At 44.1% G+C, this 17,450-nt stretch overlaps 1 protein-coding gene across 1 annotated transcript; it reads right to left on the reverse strand.

Annotated features, from left to right (window-relative positions):
• Window positions 1–1,763: 1,763 nt before the first annotated feature.
• Window positions 1,764–2,705, reverse strand: LOC308295750 (GPN-loop GTPase 2-like; the record flags this gene model as incomplete). Its single annotated transcript, XM_080738798.1, has 1 exon — window positions 1,764–2,705. The coding sequence occupies one exon, from the start codon at window positions 2,703–2,705 to the stop codon at window positions 1,764–1,766; it is 942 nt and encodes a 313-aa protein (XP_080594924.1).
• Window positions 2,706–17,450: the final 14,745 nt, after the last annotated feature.

A 17,450-nucleotide genomic window follows, 5' to 3' on the forward strand; every position in this document is an offset into this window, starting at 1 on the left:
TTCTTATGAGATACTCCTGGTACCATTAGAAGATCTGCAGTAAAGATCGGAGGACATGTTCAGCTACATAAGGAGACAAAATGTGATTGTGTCTACAGTACAATCTGTATGGTAGAGTATGATAATACAATAATATAACTTATACTAATGGGGCGGTTGTATTGTGTCTCCCCGCCCTCCTATTGTGATATTTAGATCGTGTCAAAGGTCATGTCTCACCTAGACACAGAATCTGACCTGAATTTTGACCTGATGATGGCCAAGTTTTAATTCATTCTCAATATATCAGTCCAGCAGCTATAGCCTATAACTACCACATGTATATCATTGTGAAGCACAGTCAAAACATTTCATCACTTTCAAGCTTGCATTCCTATTCTGGGTTATGTCATAATTGTTTAAGAAACCAAACCTCGGTTCGAAGTGAAGAGGTGAACTTTTATTCTATGTGTTCTAGAGCTATGAAATCTGTATTCTGGACCTATACATTCCGTGTTCTAGATCTATACATTCTACTTTCTATGTGCTTTAGTTCTATATTTTTATGAATTCTGAATTCTGAATGATTTTATCTAGAGGGCCAGATTGTCATGTGAAGCTTGACCAATCCTCAATTGTGGATGCACGATACACACAAAGCCACTCCTTGGAAGCGGCTTTCACCGCTTCAAAAATACTGGTAGTGAAAATACTGATATGTAATCTCAAAACGCAGATTGGCTATTTTCACTATTGTTGTCATCAGAGAAGTATAAAGGGCTTCAGCGGTGCATGCATGTGAGCACTGTGCAGGTGTAGGGGGTGTCTCAGCTTTTGTCTGATGTAAGAATGTATGTTTATTATGACTATAAGGTGTGTGCTAAAGCTTACAGCCCCCTCTAGTGTTGGTGCTGAGACATGCAATGTTATTCCATGGTAGAGCAGTTGAAAATGATATTTCAAGGGGCCAGGATTAAATGTAGGCCATGATTTGCTAACTGTATAACAATGTTCACAATGAGGGAACAAAATGATGTTTGTTCCATTAGATGACAGAAGGGCTCACAAGTCTCTTTTAAATGCTCCAAACTTTTATTCCAACCGCAGCAAAACAGAGGATCTCAACACATAAATAAATAAAACATTAAGGGATCTCCTTTCAGATGATAGGAACAGAATGAAACCAGCAGAACTCAAATATCAATATCATCATGTCATTTAGGTGGAATAGAGAAAAGAAAAAATAATAATGAAAAACATAAAACTGCTGCAAAATTGCTAAGGCCCGGTTGGTACGCAGATTGTCCGCATTAATCCATTTTAGCCCGTAGCACTTAACCTAGCCTTGACGAACATGCAGACTTATGCAAAGGTTAAAATGTAATTTAGATGGCATGTTATTTAGATATATGCTAGGTTCATTGTTTACCTGTATCCTACAGGCATTTCAATATAGTATATTTCTTAGACTAATGCGTTCGTTCTTGGTTTACTTATGATCCTAGTTTACTGAGGCACTGCAATTACTATCTGCATTCAATGCAGGGGTTGACACTAAGGTCTCAGAGGCAAGTACAGGTCATGTTACTTGCCCAAAGGTCATGCCCACTTGCCCGAAAAGTAAATTGTCCATTTTAAAATGATAGGTAAGATTTTAATTACCGCTCAATTTAACACTTATTTCTTATTTAGGAGAAAAGGTTGGGAACCACTGACTTGTTGTGTTGACTGGCAGTGTTGTTTCTCCCTGTGTAAAGCAGTGCAGTTCATGTAAATCCAGTAATTCACAGGTCCATCATTTCCTCCTCCACTGTCTTTTCATTGCTTTCAACATATCTGTGGTGCAGTCCCAGCGTTGAGCTGAACTGAAAGTCTGCCCCCACAGCAGCTGACATCATGGCCTGCAGGTTCCTCTCCTCCAGGTCTCCAAAGCAGTAGCCGTTAGCTTTGTCCACGGTCCGTAACACCCGCGTCATGCTCTCCTTGTCCTCCACATCGAGGGGGACAAAGGACACCAGGCTGTAGTCTTGCACAATCTCCACCAGCTTCTCGTTGAGACGGTGGAACCTCTTGAAGAAGGGGTCTGTGGCCAAGTGGTCCAGAAGATAGCTCAGGTCCATGACCTCCGTGTAGAAGTCCAGGTTGAAGGCCAGCTTGCCGTACTGCTCGATCAGGTCCATCTTGGAGAGAAGGTTGACGTGGGGCAGCTCCACGTGCAGCATGGCGGACAGAGAGGTGCACAGCACAGAGATGAACTTGGCCGGGTCGGCGCAGTAGTGAGAATCCACCAGGTGGACGGCGGCCAGCCTGAAGTTCCACTGGGCCAGCCGGGAGAAGACGTTCTTCAGAGAGTTCTGGTGCGTGTAGAGCTCCACCTGGCCGGGGCAGTCAAACAGGACGTAGCAGTCTTCATGCTGCTGCAGCTTCTTCTCCAGCCAGTCCAGGTTGGCCTCCAGGTACTCCATGCAGTAGAGCAGGCCACCGTTGGGCCCCAGCTTCAAGCCCTCCATCACATCGTCCAGGGTGACCAGGTCTGAGATGTCCACGCCACAGGCGTAGGGAGGCCTGTCGTTGGCAGGGTCCATGTTCACCACCAGCACCTTCCGTCCCAGGCAGCCCAACACCTGCTGCATCCCCTGGCAGTACGTGGTCTTACCTGACCCCGGGGGGCCAATGACCACCTGGCCGAAACGTAACGTCTGGGTTGTTGAGGACTTTTTGGACATGATGTGGGAGGCTTTTCACATCGGAAGACAGGATTTATGGACGCACAAGTAGCAATATGTTCAGTTAGTGTACTTCTAGTTACATATAAGCATAGACCTAATCATGACATCACAAAAAGCTAAATCCAGATTTTCTTTAATTTAACCTGAGTGTAAAGAAATTATCCTTATATGGTTTTATTGTGGAGGCTTATCTGTCTCTCCACTGCTAAATCTCAACAAAACCTAAAAAGTAACGTCTTACTGTATAGATTTTGTTTTGGATGTGTCATGTGGCAGTTATCAAGTGTCATGTCAGGAGGATAACACTGTTATCAATGTTCAGGTGAGTTTGTGGTGCAAAGGATTGCAGAACAGGGAATCAGTTTAGACTGTTGCCATGCGGGCGATGACAATAATCTATACAACGACTATCCTTCAACTGACTGAAGGGACTCTCTTGAGGGCTTTTCAATAGTTGCCATGATGTAAATGTCCATATTTGGGTAATACAGTGAAGGACATTTATATCTGCATCAGAGGACTTCATACTGTATGTCATATGATGTCACAGAGGTCCATATAGACAAACATAATTGGGCACAGTAGTGAGGATGTCAATGTATATGCAGACACAATGTCCATACACTATAGATCTATATGTGGGCATGGTGGTGTAGTAGAGGATCCTGGCTAAGACCTGTATGAGGAAAAAAAAGATAATAGGATTCTCAAAATCATGTGGGTTAAACAAAAATGCACACCCAGTTCTTAGCCCAACATGTTGCCATGCATGGGGCCTACACTTCTGTTCACTGTTTGTACTATGTACATGTACCTCCCTCACCCTCAGTGTACCCAAAGCCGGATGCTAGGTGCAGTACATATGGCTATTTTCATTCTGTGGCTATGAACTGCACAAAAAAATGCACCAAGAAATAGTAAATAAAAATGAATACATTAAAAAGACAAAACATCTCAAACATCAGGCTTGTTGCCGAATTGATAAGGATTTGGCAGGTGACTTTTGCAGCAAATGTCGAATGACCTACAGTAGATTTGAAGCATCTGTCACTGTAAATGTGGTCTGAGCTGAACATGCTTTGAAGACTTGCTGCTCTGGTGCTGTGGTCGCAGGAACAGCAGCTCACCACAACAAGTAGCTACACATTGTCTTTAAGGTCACTTCCTAGTTTCATCGTATTTCATGATCAGAGTAACCTGGGGAAGTATACTGACTTGAACTGCTGGTCATCATGATTGGAAACTGTTTTAAAATGATTCCAATTGTTGTTTTTCTAATTTTTCTTGATGATACCTGTCACACCACTGAAGGTAGGACATCTGTAAAGTCTGTCAAGTTGCGTATTATTGCGACCGTCAGGGAGCAGTTTACTATGAAAACCTCCACCGTCCGTCCGTCCGTCCGTCCGTCCGTCCGTTCGTCACACGTCACACGTCACACCTTTGCCCTGCTCATATCTCCGCATCAGTATGACATCACACCACATGTGTACACAAACCTTTGTGTACGTTGCTGTGGCAACAGTCTGTTGTTGCTGGTCTGTTAGTGTACGTTAGCAACCACCTTAGCAACCATGGTTTTACCCTAGCAACCAACTGTTTACCCTAGCAACCAACTGTTTACCATAGCAACCATGTTTTTTTACCCTAGCAACCAACTGTTTACCATAGCAACCAGATACGCAGAGCAGGGATCTCCATATATGGGCATAAACAGGTGACATCACACTGATGTCAGATACTCAGAGCAGGGATTTCTCCATAATATATGGGCATAAAAGGGATTCTGTTAGGGATCTCCATATATGGGCATAAAAGGGATTCTGTTAGGGATCTCCATATATGGGCATACAAGGGATTCTGTTAGGGATCTCCATATATGGGCATAAAAGGGATTCTGTTAGGGATCTCCATATATGGGCATAAAAGGGATTCTGTTAGGGATCTCCATATATGGGCATAAAAGTGATTCTGTTAGGGATCTCCATATATGGGCATAAAAGGGATTCTGTTAGGGATCTCCATATATGGGCATAAAAGGGATTCTGTTAGCTGTTAGTGATCTCCATATATGGGCATAAAAGGGATGCTGTTAGGGATCTCCATATATGGGCATAAAAGGGATTCTGTTAGGGATCTCCATATATGTGCATGAAAGGGATTCTGTTAGGGATCTCCATATATGGGCATAAAAGGGATTGTATCCCAGATGATGCCCTGTTAGGAGATCCACACTAACAGAATCCATATATGGTCCTACCGACAGCTGCTATAAGCCAACCCTGGCGATAAGGTCTGAGTCGAAGAAATGCTTCTTTCCTGGCAAGAATTGCCCCTTTATACTGTAGGGCTCGTTTGTGTATTGTATGACATCACGCCACATCATCGGCTGAGGACTGTGTGATGTCATCATATCTCCATATATGGAGACATAAGTTGCTCATGCCCAAATATGGACTGGTGAGGTCAGACTTAGTGTGATGCGTAGGTTATCTCCATATATGGAGATTCAACTTCAATGAGTAACCATGGCAAACTGTCAACTGCCCGTATGTCTTGATAATTGGTAAAACAAACTTTTGGCCTATTTGTGGAGATAAGCGACCAACGGTCGCTTATCTCCCGATTAGGGAGTCTTACTGGTGTTTAATGTTACAGGCCACTATACTGTTTATCAGCTTCCTCATGCAGAACATGATGTGATAATTGATCTACAGTCTCTCTACAGTACAGACAATAGTTTATTGCGACCGTCAGGGAGCAGTTTACTACCAGTAAGACTCCCTAATCGGGAGATAAGCGACCGTTGGTCGCTTATCTCCACAAATATCACAACCTCCACCTCTCACGTCATACGGGTAGCCATAGTTACACCTGGAATGTTGAATCTCCATATATGGAGATAACCTACGCATCACACAAAGTCTGACCTCACCAGCCCATACTTGGGCATGGACGACTTATATCTCCATATACGGAGATGGCCATATATGGAGATACGATGACATCACAGAGTCCACAGCTGATGATGTGGCGTGATGTCATACAATACACAAACAAGCCCTATATAAAGGGGCAATTCTCACCAGGGAAGAGAGCATTGCCTGTAATGTTGAATCTCCATTATGGAGATAACCGTGTGACCGACCGACCGACCGACCGACCGACCGACGGACGGCCGGTGGAGGTTTTCATAGTAAACTGCTCCCTGACGGTCGCAATGAAAACCTCCACCGGCCGTCGGTCGGTCGGTCGGTCGGTCGGTCACACGTCACACGTCACACCTTTGCCCTGCTCATATCTCCGCATCAGTATATAGGGCTTGTTTGTTTATTGTATGACATCACGCCACATCATCAGCTGTGGACTCTGTGATGTCATCGTATCGCATCAGTATATAGGGCTTGTTTGTTTATTGTATGACATCACGCCACATCATCAGCTGTGGACTCTGTGATGTCATCGTATCTCCATATATGGCCATCTCCGTATATGGAGATATAAGTCGTCCATGCCCAAGTATGGGCTGGTGAGGTCAGACTTTGTGTGATGCGTAGGTTATCTCCATATATGGAGATTCAACATTCCAGGCAATGCTCTCTTCCCTGGTGAGAATTGCCCCTTTATATAGGGCTTGTTTGTGTATTGTATGACATCACGCCACATCATCAGCTGTGGACTCTGTGATGTCATCGTATCTCCATATATGGCCATCTCCGTATATGGAGATATAAGTCGTCCATGCCCAAGTATGGGCTGGTGAGGTCAGACTTTGTGTGATGCGTAGGTTATCTCCATATATGGAGATTCAACATTCCAGGTGTAACTATGGCTACCCGTATGACGTGAGAGGTGGAGGTTGTGATATTTGTGGAGATAAGCGACCAACGGTCGCTTATCTCCCGATTAGGGAGTCTTACTGGTATAACTTACAGTCTTCACCCCTGTTACTTAGGAGGGACTGTTAATGTTGATTTAAAAAGGAATTTAATTGACCAGAAGTCTGATGTCTAATTATTTCACTTTTAAACATCACTTTATACATTTCCTTTCCAGTGTCTCTTGTGAAAACCATTGGTGAAGAACCAGATGTCACTCCAATTTGCCCCAATCAGACATTTGTTACGATAAGCATGATAATGTGTAACATCAAAACAACAACAAATGGAGACTGTCGACTGTCATATCACTATGAGACTGGCACTGAGAGTTCTTGTGACTCCAGGATCACTCTGTTAAAACAGAATGACACAATGTTTCTGCACCTCAAAAAATTAACACCAGCAGATAGTGGAAGCTATAACTGTGATTGTGCATTCACTGGAGGAGCGGATGTGGTCCAACTCTACATTACTGTCAACCGTAAGTCCTTATTGTTTTGTATTTTCCTGACCATTGGGTCATTTCTTTTTATGTTCATTAACAGACTTTTTTATGTTGCAAGATAATATGACTGGTCTCATATTTTTCCCAGAGCAAGTCAAATATCAAATTAATTGCGACCGTAGGTCGCATTTACTACCAAAACCTCCACCGGCTGTCTGTCAGTGAGTGAGTGAGTCAGTGAGTCCGTCACACTTTTGCCCTGCTCATATCTCCACAACCGTTGCCCCCATCCATGCCAAATTTTGCACACACACTCCTTGACTGCCAAACTACAACCTCCAAGGACCCCCGGAGCCCCAGGGACCCCCAGGTCCCTGGGGGACCCCAGATGTAAAAAATGACCAAATGTGCTCACACGTCACACGTCACACTTTTTCCCTGCTTATATCTCCGCACCCGTTGACCCGATCCATGCCAGATTTTACACACACACTCCTTGCCTGCCAAAGTACAACCTCCAAGGACCCCCGGAGCCCCAGGGACCCCCAGGTCCCTAGGGGACCCCCAGATGTAAAAAATGACCAAATGTGCAAAAATGACCAAATGACCACCCCAACGGGGCTGCTCATGGGAAATTCCCGGGGACCACCGACTCCTGGTGCTCCAGAACGGATGCAAAAGTGGTGGCGCCCCCAGTGGAGGACCCCCTGCCACTGCAGCGCACATAAAATGCCCTAACTCGGCCTAGGAGCGTCCGGGAGAGCCGGGGCCGGTACCTATTCATCTGGGGGTCCCCCAGGGACCTGGGGGTCCCTGGGGCTCCGGGGGTCCTTGGAGGTTGTAGTTTGGCAGTCAAGGAGTGTGTGTGCAAAATTTGGCATGGATGGGGGCAACGGTTGTGGAGATATGAGCAGGGCAAAAGTGTGACGGACTCACTCACTCACTGACAGACAGACAGACAGACAGCCGGTGGAGGTTTTGGTAGTAAATGCGACCTACGGTCGCAATAATAATATATGGTATTTGTTTAACTGTACTGTATTTAGTGATGGAACCCCCATACGAGAAGATATGAATTGTTAGATTAGAATTAGTACAGAATTATACCAGTAAGACTCCCTAATCGGGAGATAAGCGACCGTAGGTCACTTATCTCCACAAATAGGGCAAAAATGTGTTTTGCCAAAATCTTCCTGATCCATGTTGATGACATGAGTGTAGACATACTGTGTAGTGATTTTCGTGATTTTAGGGCAAAATCTGTAGGAGCAGTGTCCAAAAATGTGTTTTTAAAAATCGGCCTGGAGGTGGCGCTATATGGGAGAGATTCATGTTGATGGGATGAGTGTAGACATACTGTGTACCGATTTGCGTGATTTTAGGGCAAAAATTGTAGGAGCAGTGTCCAAAAATGTGTTTTGCAAGAATCGGCCTCATGGTGGCGCTAGAAGAGGGCCATGTGAGAAATTAGGGGTGGGGTCTCCGCGCCGGCAAGGCGGACAAATAGGTACCGGCCCCGGCTGTCCCGGTCGCTCCTAGCCGGAGTTACGGCATTTTATGTGAGCTGCAGTGTAGGGGGTCCTCCACTGGGGGCGCCACCACTTTTGCATCCATTCTGGAGCACCAGGAGTGGGTGGTCCCCGGGAATTCCCTGTGAGCAGCCCCGTTGGGGTGGTCATTTGGTCAGTTTAGCACATTTGGTCATTTTTTACATCTGGGGGTCCCCCAGGGAGCTGGGGGTCCCTGGAGCTCAGAGGGTCCTTGGAGGTTGTAGTTTGGCAGGTAAGGAACCTGTGTGCAAAATTTGGCATGGATCGGGGCAACGGTTGCGGAGATATGAGCAGGGCAAGAGTGTGACGTGTGAGGTGTGACAGACAGACTGACGGACTGACGGACTCACTCACAGTTTGTGCAGGGTTTGATAGTAAATGCGACCTACGGTCGCAAAAATGGCTCAAGCTCATGTCGCATAGCAACACAGTGTAAGCTTGTAGATCTGCTATTTTTCCTATTTGTCGTTCGATAATATATAAATGGCTTGTCTGTCCTTCACAGTAACAGAGGTACCAGAGCATGCAGTGGACAATGCTTCCCCATCGTATGCGCTGTACATTCTTACAGCAATTATAAGCATCACTGTCATCAGCATTGGAATTTTAGTTACTGTGTGTATCATGGGACGGAAAATCCTCTGTTGGTGTGAGTGTTATATATATTATTTTTATTATTATTATCTCTAAGCTAGTTTCTAAAAGGTCATATTGAAAAACAATTATTGTGTTTTCTTCTTCTGGAGTTACTGACTGGTCCACTGGCTTGCCAGTGAGAACTGCCTCAAGAGTGTGTGCTATCCAGCTCTGTCCTTCTTCTGTTTCCAAGCTAATAGTTTTTTTTATTTTTTATTGGTGTTTCAGCTATCATGCATTATCTCCACTGAATGATCTGTATGACATCTGCGGATGTTAAGGCATCCTCTGATGACATGTGATGTGTTCATTGGTTGGAACGTACACATATTGGAATGTCACCCACAGCCTGTACTACGTGTGACTAATCTGATGGTTAAACCCTGTTGAAGACCCCAAACTCTGTTGCCTTGCACAGCAATAACTTAATGTAACTTATTTTCTTTTTCACCTAAGGCAGAGTGCCTCAGTATTTTTCTGCATATACAGTCTGCATCACTTTCTTTCTTTCTCTCTCTCTTTTCTGAATTGTTTTGGAGGGGGGTCGGGGGTCTCAGTTGTCTGTCACATTACGAAGTTCTCAGACTTTGAATCATCTTTGACTTAATGAACATTTTCTTTTCTTTGTAGGAGCCAGTGGAGACTGAGCCTACAGACAGGCAACATGCTTTATTCTCCCTGAAAAGAGCATCTAGACATGTCACCAATTTTAGGCCCATATCAAACCTGTTTTATTTTGTGTTTTTTTAACTCTTATTTAGAGTAGACAATTATCAATTTCTCTCCCCAATTGTTGTCATTATGCCAATTAATTCCTCCACAGTCCCCATGCACACACATTGCTGTGTGTTGTCACTGCTGTTGTATTGTACCCTACTGGCAGCTGCCAGTGAAGAGCCCCCGCGAGAGAATGCTGTACCGCTCCACCCAACAATCCCTGCTGAGCTCCAACCCAGCCCGCAGGAGCGTGTGTGCAGTGACAAATATCACCCTCCCTGCCCGGGCTGAACACAGGGATTGTGTTCGTTTAGACGCTCGAGAAATCCAGATTCGAATCTCAAGACTCCACAAGTAGGCCTACTTTACCACTGGTGGTGGGCAAGTACTTTACCACTGTGCCACTCAAACACCTAAACATCATGTTAACACAAATATTTGTAAAAGCTGCGACTGAAAAACGTATAACTTGAATTCAATGACTTCAATGACATCCACTTCAACAATGTGGTAGAGAATGCTCTCTACCATAATGGTCTTCTTACTGTAGATCCTCAGTCTTGAACACCAAGCGAAAAAATGATTGGATGTCATGTCATTCATTGTCAGTAGACTTGAGTACTGTAATTGTGTCTTTAAAGGTTGTCTCCCTAAAGAATCTTGGATATTTCTTAGATATTTACACTGGCAAATCATTTCTCTCAAAATTCGACTGTTGGTTTAGCATTGAATGGTTTATTTTGAATGGAAAAAATACATTTCTGATCTTAAACTACATAATTAATCAGCCAGCCCTCTCAGGTCACCTTGGATATAGGTCTGCCGTATGTCCTCAGATTCAAACCTGAATGTGAAGAAGCAGGGTTACGTTTTTATTATCACATATTCTGGAAGAGACGACCAGAAACCTGCAGCTGTCTGTTGCTACAGTGCATATCTTAAATCACAGATACAACTGTTTGCAGCTGTCTTTTCTCTCTCTATAATGTATTCTGCATTGTATTATTCCAATTAGAACTAAGAAATGACAAGTGAATGTTACCAGTGTGACTGTGTACTGTATGCATCAGTTTTGAAAGTAAATTACTTAACTGTCATTCGGAATGATAGGAACAGGAAGGGAGGTGGTGTTTGAGGTGGTGTTTGAGTACAGACTTTTCCCCAGAACTGAACTGTACAGATGTCGAAGGAGCATGGTGTGGTTTTAAAACCAAATTGACCGATGCTCTAGACGACGTGGCCCCCTTGAAAACCACCAGGGTTAAAGCCCGCCAAGAGCCATGGTATAACTCAGATATTGCCGAATCAGCTAAACTCAGAGACAAAAAGTACGATGAAAAACGAAAGTGCTGCAAAAAGCTTAGAAAAAAATTCAACCCTGACCTCAAAATCCACATCAAGCATCTTACTGCTCAGTGTAAGAAACTTAGAAACCAGACGAACGCCCTAGTTAGATCCGCCCAAAAAAAACTACATTGACGACAAAATCGACAAATACAAAAACAAACCACGAGACCTATGGAAGTTGCTTAACAACCAATTAGGCTTAAAACCTAAAACCATATGCCACAGCATAAACATCAAAACGGACGCCGCTCTCATTTCTGACAAATGTGAAGTGGCTACCCATCTTAACAAAACCTTTACCACCACAGCCCGTTCACTGGTCGAAAGACTGGTCGCCCCATCTGGGCGGTATGGTGTAAAATTTGTTAAGAAATTCTACAATAAACTGGGCGTCAGAAAAGACAGTTTTAAACTTGCCACAGTGACAACTGATGAAGTGTTTAAAAAAATTGAGCGCCCTACCTCAACACAAGGCCACTGGCCTTGATAAAATTCCAGCTAGATTTCTCAGAGATTCAGCCGCCACCATTGCTCCAATCATTACCCACATAATTAACCTTTCCATCGAACAGGGTCATGTCCCACAGGACTTCAAACTAGCAAAAGTAACCCCCCTGCATAAAAAAGGTAGCAAACTAGACCCTGGAAACTACCGTCCCGTTTCCATTCTTAGCTCCATATCCAAAGTCATGGAGAAAATAGTCTACGAACAGATTGCAAGATATCTCGATGAGAATAATCTGATTTACGAGTTCCAATCTGGATTCAGAAAATCTCATTCCACTGACACATGCCTTCTCTATTTGACTGACCAAATCAAACGCGAAGCGGATGACGGCAAATATAGCGGCAGTCATGATGGACCTCCAGAAGGCATTTGACACCGTAAATCATTCTATTCTGATTGAGAAACTAAAAGCCATCGGTCTTGACAGCGCAGCAGTGAGTTGGATGCAATCTTACCTGGTGGGGAGGGAACAGGTGGTGGAGATTAACGGTACCCTGTCCCCCCCCCTCCCAGTAAACTGTGGTGTTCCTCAAGGTAGCATACTGGGACCTCTGTTGTTCCTAATATACGTGAACGACATGGCATCTGCTTGTGACTGCAACCTGTTCCTGTTCGCGGATGACTCGGCTCTCCTAGTCTCGTGCAAGGACCACTTGCAGGTTGAAAAGACACTTAACTCTGAACTAAGTAAGATCTGCACATGGCTTAACGACAACAAATTATCAATTCACCTGGGAAAAACTGAGTCCATCCTCTTTGGATCAAATCATAACCTCAAAAAAGTCGATAACTTCACAATCAAAGTGGGTGACAAGGTCATAACACGAAAAAACAAAATCTCTTACTTAGGATGTATCCTTGAAGCTAATCTTTCCAGTGAAAAGATGACCTCTAAAGTAATAAATAAAATCAACCAACTAACTCGTTTCCTACAGAGGATCGCCCCAATGGTCAATTTCAACACACTGAAGACCATAGCTGGTGCAATAATCCAGCCCCTCTTTGACTACGGAGTCCACGTATGGTATCGTGACGCCCCACAAGCCCTGAAAACTAAACTCCAAACAGCCCAAAAAAACTAATTAGGGTCCTGCTTAACCTTCCCTATCAGACTCACCTCACTGCTACTCACCAGTTAAGAGTGGGGTGGCTCAGAGTAGATGACAGAGTACAGCAACTTGCAATGGGCCTGGTGTACAAGATACACTACACCACTATGATACCCAAGTACCTGTCAAAATACTTTATAAACATTAAGGATGTCCATAATTACAACACCAGAGGCAGCGCCACAGATCACTTTCAAGTGATCTGTGCCAGAGTCAAAACCAACAAAGGGTCAAACTCTTTTTTCTGCTATACCACCAAAATGTGGAAAGCCTTACCAAAGGCCATAAAGGAGTGTGGATCACTAGCATCCTTTAAAATTGCCCTGAAAAACCACTTACAGGCAGCAGCCGTTCGCAACTGGTAAAAAAAACGAATCTAGCCCAACCCTACCCTCCCCTGCCCCTTCATTGTATATATGTGACGGAGAGAGTCGCAGCCCCAGCCTTGAAGCCTCAAAAGTCTAGTATCTCCCCCAGACCAAAGAGATGTCTCTTTGGTCTAGTGGTTAAGATATTGGACTTTCACGTGGGAGACCCGGGTACGAACCCGGGTGGGGAGGTTTGGATCAGCTCCGTTACATTGGTGCCGTGACCCGGATTCGGGCTTCCCCGTAGGAGGAGGTCAAAGGGGGGTGAGTGTGACGGAGAGAGTCGCAGCCCCAGCCTTGAAGCCTCAAAAGTCTAGTATCTCCCCCAGACCAAAGAGATGTCTCTTTGGTCTAGTGGTTAAGATATTGGACTTTCACGTGGGAGACCCGGGTACGAACCCGGGTGGGGAGGTTTGGATCAGCTCCGTTACATATACTTACTGTTTGTTTAGACTCTTTTTTTTGTTCTCTCATTTTTCTTTTCTTTACATATCTACTGCATAGTACTGTGTTCTATTCGTCTGTCATTCAATGTTATATGAGATACTTAAATGGTTTCCTGTGGAAATAAGCTTAGTCTTTTCATGGATCTCCTTTTAGTAGACCTTGTACCAGTGAACTGTACCGTCATGAAACTGTACCTTTTCCTATGCAAACTTCTAATAAAGTCTTCAATCAATCAATCAATCTGTAAGTGCTGGTTTGCAAGTTCAAACACTAAACAAAACATCACTGAGTTCACCGCAGATGTTAGGTTTGTACGCAGGCAAAATAAAGCAATGTCCACAACCTTGACTTGAGTTGGCTTTTTACTTGCTTAAAGTGCAGGTGCAAAACAACATACAGATCTCCATGGCATAGGCATTGTACTGTTGCACTGGTAAAAACCATTTGCTCCCATACGGTGACTGCCCCTTCCCCCTCACCTGTCCATAATTATGCCCTCTGTTGTAATCAAACCCAGCCTGGGAGAGGCGTGCCCTTAATTAGTGCCCAAATTGGCCAATACTTGAATTAACTTTAATCTAATAATAATAATACAAAATAATATGCTAAATCAGTCATACAGCTTCTACAACACCGGCCCCTAATTGGGCATAATATGCACAATTGTAAAAATACATTTATAGAAGCAGTTAACATGAGAAAATCATAAATCGAGGGTATGTGGTATGTGTGATGTAATTAAGCTTGACTGAGTCTTCTGATGTCACTGTAAAGAAAGAAAAGGAGAAAGATTGAGAAGAGAACTTTGGTTATAGTCTGCAACTCTGCAGCCTCCCATTGCCACCAGCGCTTGTTGACAGGTTGGTTCACTTCTCTCTCTCTTGGTTGACTGGAGAGGGCTCAATGTAGCCCTCACACCACCACAGGAAGTCCATGTCCCTTCCCTCTGGCGGATGACAGCTTCTCTTCAGGTTGAGTTGTTGTTTTGTTGTCGGTTCTGGGATCTCCATGAAGGCATGATGTTCCTGATCCATTCTCTCTGTGTGCATGATGGAGATAGCATTGGTGGTAACACTGGAGCAGCCCCTCTTGCTCCTGCTGTTAGTTCCACCTCGATGTCGTGGACCCCCACTAAGAACCCAGCCCACTCTGGTTCTCACTGCATGGGGCCCATCTCCCTGACTGTTGACTGGCACAACTGAAAACATAAAGGTGTCCCCACCACCGGCCCCAATATGACCACGTGATGTTGGTGGGGTAGCAGTTGCTTTGCTGTCTGCTGGTTCCTTGGATGGCTCCATCTGTTCTGAGGATTTTCCTTCATCCTGATTTTCCAATGAGTGATTGCTCTTCTTGCCTTGGCTGGAAGGGGAGGAGTGTCCTTTCTCCACCACAGCAACATCAGTGTACAAACTGCTTCCATTGTGCTCCCTCAGACCCTGTATCTGACTGGGAGCTTCACTCCTATTTGAGGAAACAAGTTTAGTGTCCTGTGTGTCATCAAAATAGCTTTTCACAATTTTGTCAATGACCTCCAGACTTAGCTCTGGAGGGTCGTCGTCTGAACACCATTCTTCTGACATTTTTGCAATAACCTCCGGACTAAGTTCTGGAGGATCATCTGACCACCAGTCTTCTGTGTACAAAGCCATGCTCTTCTCTTCACAATTTAGGTTCAGTTTCTCTTCTTGCACTTGCCGCGTGACGTCCGACATAGTTTGAGCTTTTTCTTTTAACCACACAATAAAGTGCGATGCAGCTCACGTACAGTGCAAAAAAACTGACAGTCAAGAATAAAACGGCAGTGGCAGTGCCTAGCAAAAGTATGTCACAAATAAAAGTCCAACAGTGACAATACAAAAAACTAATATAAACGGACAGTAGAAAACATGTCACCGATAAAAGTCTGACAGTGACACGTGATTATGGATCCAACTGGGAAAGATGGATAACCACGCCCCGGACTCATTTTTGAAGCTTGTGATTGGCTGAACCGGACGTAGGGAGCGCTCCGTTGTAGTCACTTGGACCGCGCGAGGTGCACCAAAACCCAATTATCATGGCGTTTATCGTGCGCTTGCCCAGGCCTTACGGCCTGGGCATAAATATAACGATTGCATTCACCATGGCTTCGTAACTCGCGCGGCCGGCCCTGGCCCGCTCTTCGCGGCCACTCGCGCCTGCGGCGCTCGGGGGCGAAGAGCAGGACCAAAGTCCGCTGGCCTTCGCGCCGCTTGCAATGTCGTGGACAATAACTGAAAACGAGCGCTCTTGCCGTTTCCATCCATCTTTCCCAGTTGGATCCATAATCACGCGACAGTGACAAATGAAAGATGGCAATTGATGCAGCAAACGATCACCAATAAAAGCTCAGTGCGGTAAAACAAAAACAAAAATAACTCTAATAGTTAAATGCTGTTTTCCTTTACAGCTTGTTTTGTTACATACCGAGCTCTGGCCTTGTTGTACAAATTCTGCAAAAGCGATCAGGTTTTGTTTGCCCATCCAATCCTTTTATTCAACTTTGTCTTTATCCATCCAGTCAAAAACCTTGACACACCTGCCGTGTCTAGTCCCGAAATGTCCTCAGGTTCCTTTCTTCCTTCCTGTAGGCAACTTCAAGTTCCATGGGATAGGTTTTTACTTTGTAAGTGCTGGTTTGCAAGTTCAAACACTAAACAAAACATCACTGAGTTCACCGCAGATGTTAGGTTTGTACGCAGGCAAAATAAAGCAATGTCCACAACCTTGACTTGAGTTGGCTTTTTACTTGCTTAAAGTGCAGGTGCAAAACAACATACAGATCTCCATGGCATAGGCATTGTACTGTTGCACTGGTAAAAACCATTTGCTCCCATACGGTGACTGCCCCTTCCCCCTCACCTGTCCATAATTATGCCCTCTGTTGTAATCAAACCCAGCCTGGGAGAGGCGTGCCCTTAATTAGTGCCCAAATTGGCCAATACTTGAATTAACTTTAATCTAATAATAATAATACAAAATAATATGCTAAATCAGTCATACGGCTTCTACACAATCAATCAATGGTTTCAACCTTCGAAATGGACATACTTCTCTCAAGAATTGCTTGATGCTATGCTGCCCCCTATTGGTACAAAATAATAATGTATGCTCTCAAATGCTAAATAATTTCTTGTAAAGCTCTTTGAATTGCCTTGTTATTGAAATGTAAATAAAACTGCCCTTATTCAGTTGTTATTGTCATAAGTATAGGCTTTTGTGCAGTGTCAAAGGATTATAGCATGACACTTTAAAATGCACTTTTAACAGCATGTAACAGACATCTCTTTGCTTTGAAAACCAACCCTTATACCTCCCATATGAAGGACAAGATAAACACAATAACATAATACTCCAGCTCTTTATTATACAGAAAAGGCATTTTCTGGATACCAATTTTATCCAGTCAGGATAGAGAACTCAGACAGGACACAGATTAAACAAGTGACATTGGAAGTGAAGACACAAAGAAATGAGCATTTGAACATTGGTACTGGTCAGGAACACTATACAAGTGAAGCTGATAAATGAGTACTGATTGGCAGAAATTGTGTCACCCACCTGAACATGTATTTTGTGTTTATTAAAGAGCTGGATATAATGCTTTAACCTTTTAACAAAAAACAACCAACTAATATATCACTTACGCTAACAAAATCTGAGTACCACCTCTGAGTTTGATAAAAAGGCATTGAACAGTCTGAGTTGCTCCA

The sequence above is a fragment of the Nannobrachium achirus genome, assembly GCF_963921795.1.
Source record: "Nannobrachium achirus genome assembly, chromosome: 12".
In the NCBI taxonomy this organism is placed as follows: Eukaryota; Metazoa; Chordata; class Actinopteri; order Myctophiformes; family Myctophidae; genus Nannobrachium; species Nannobrachium achirus.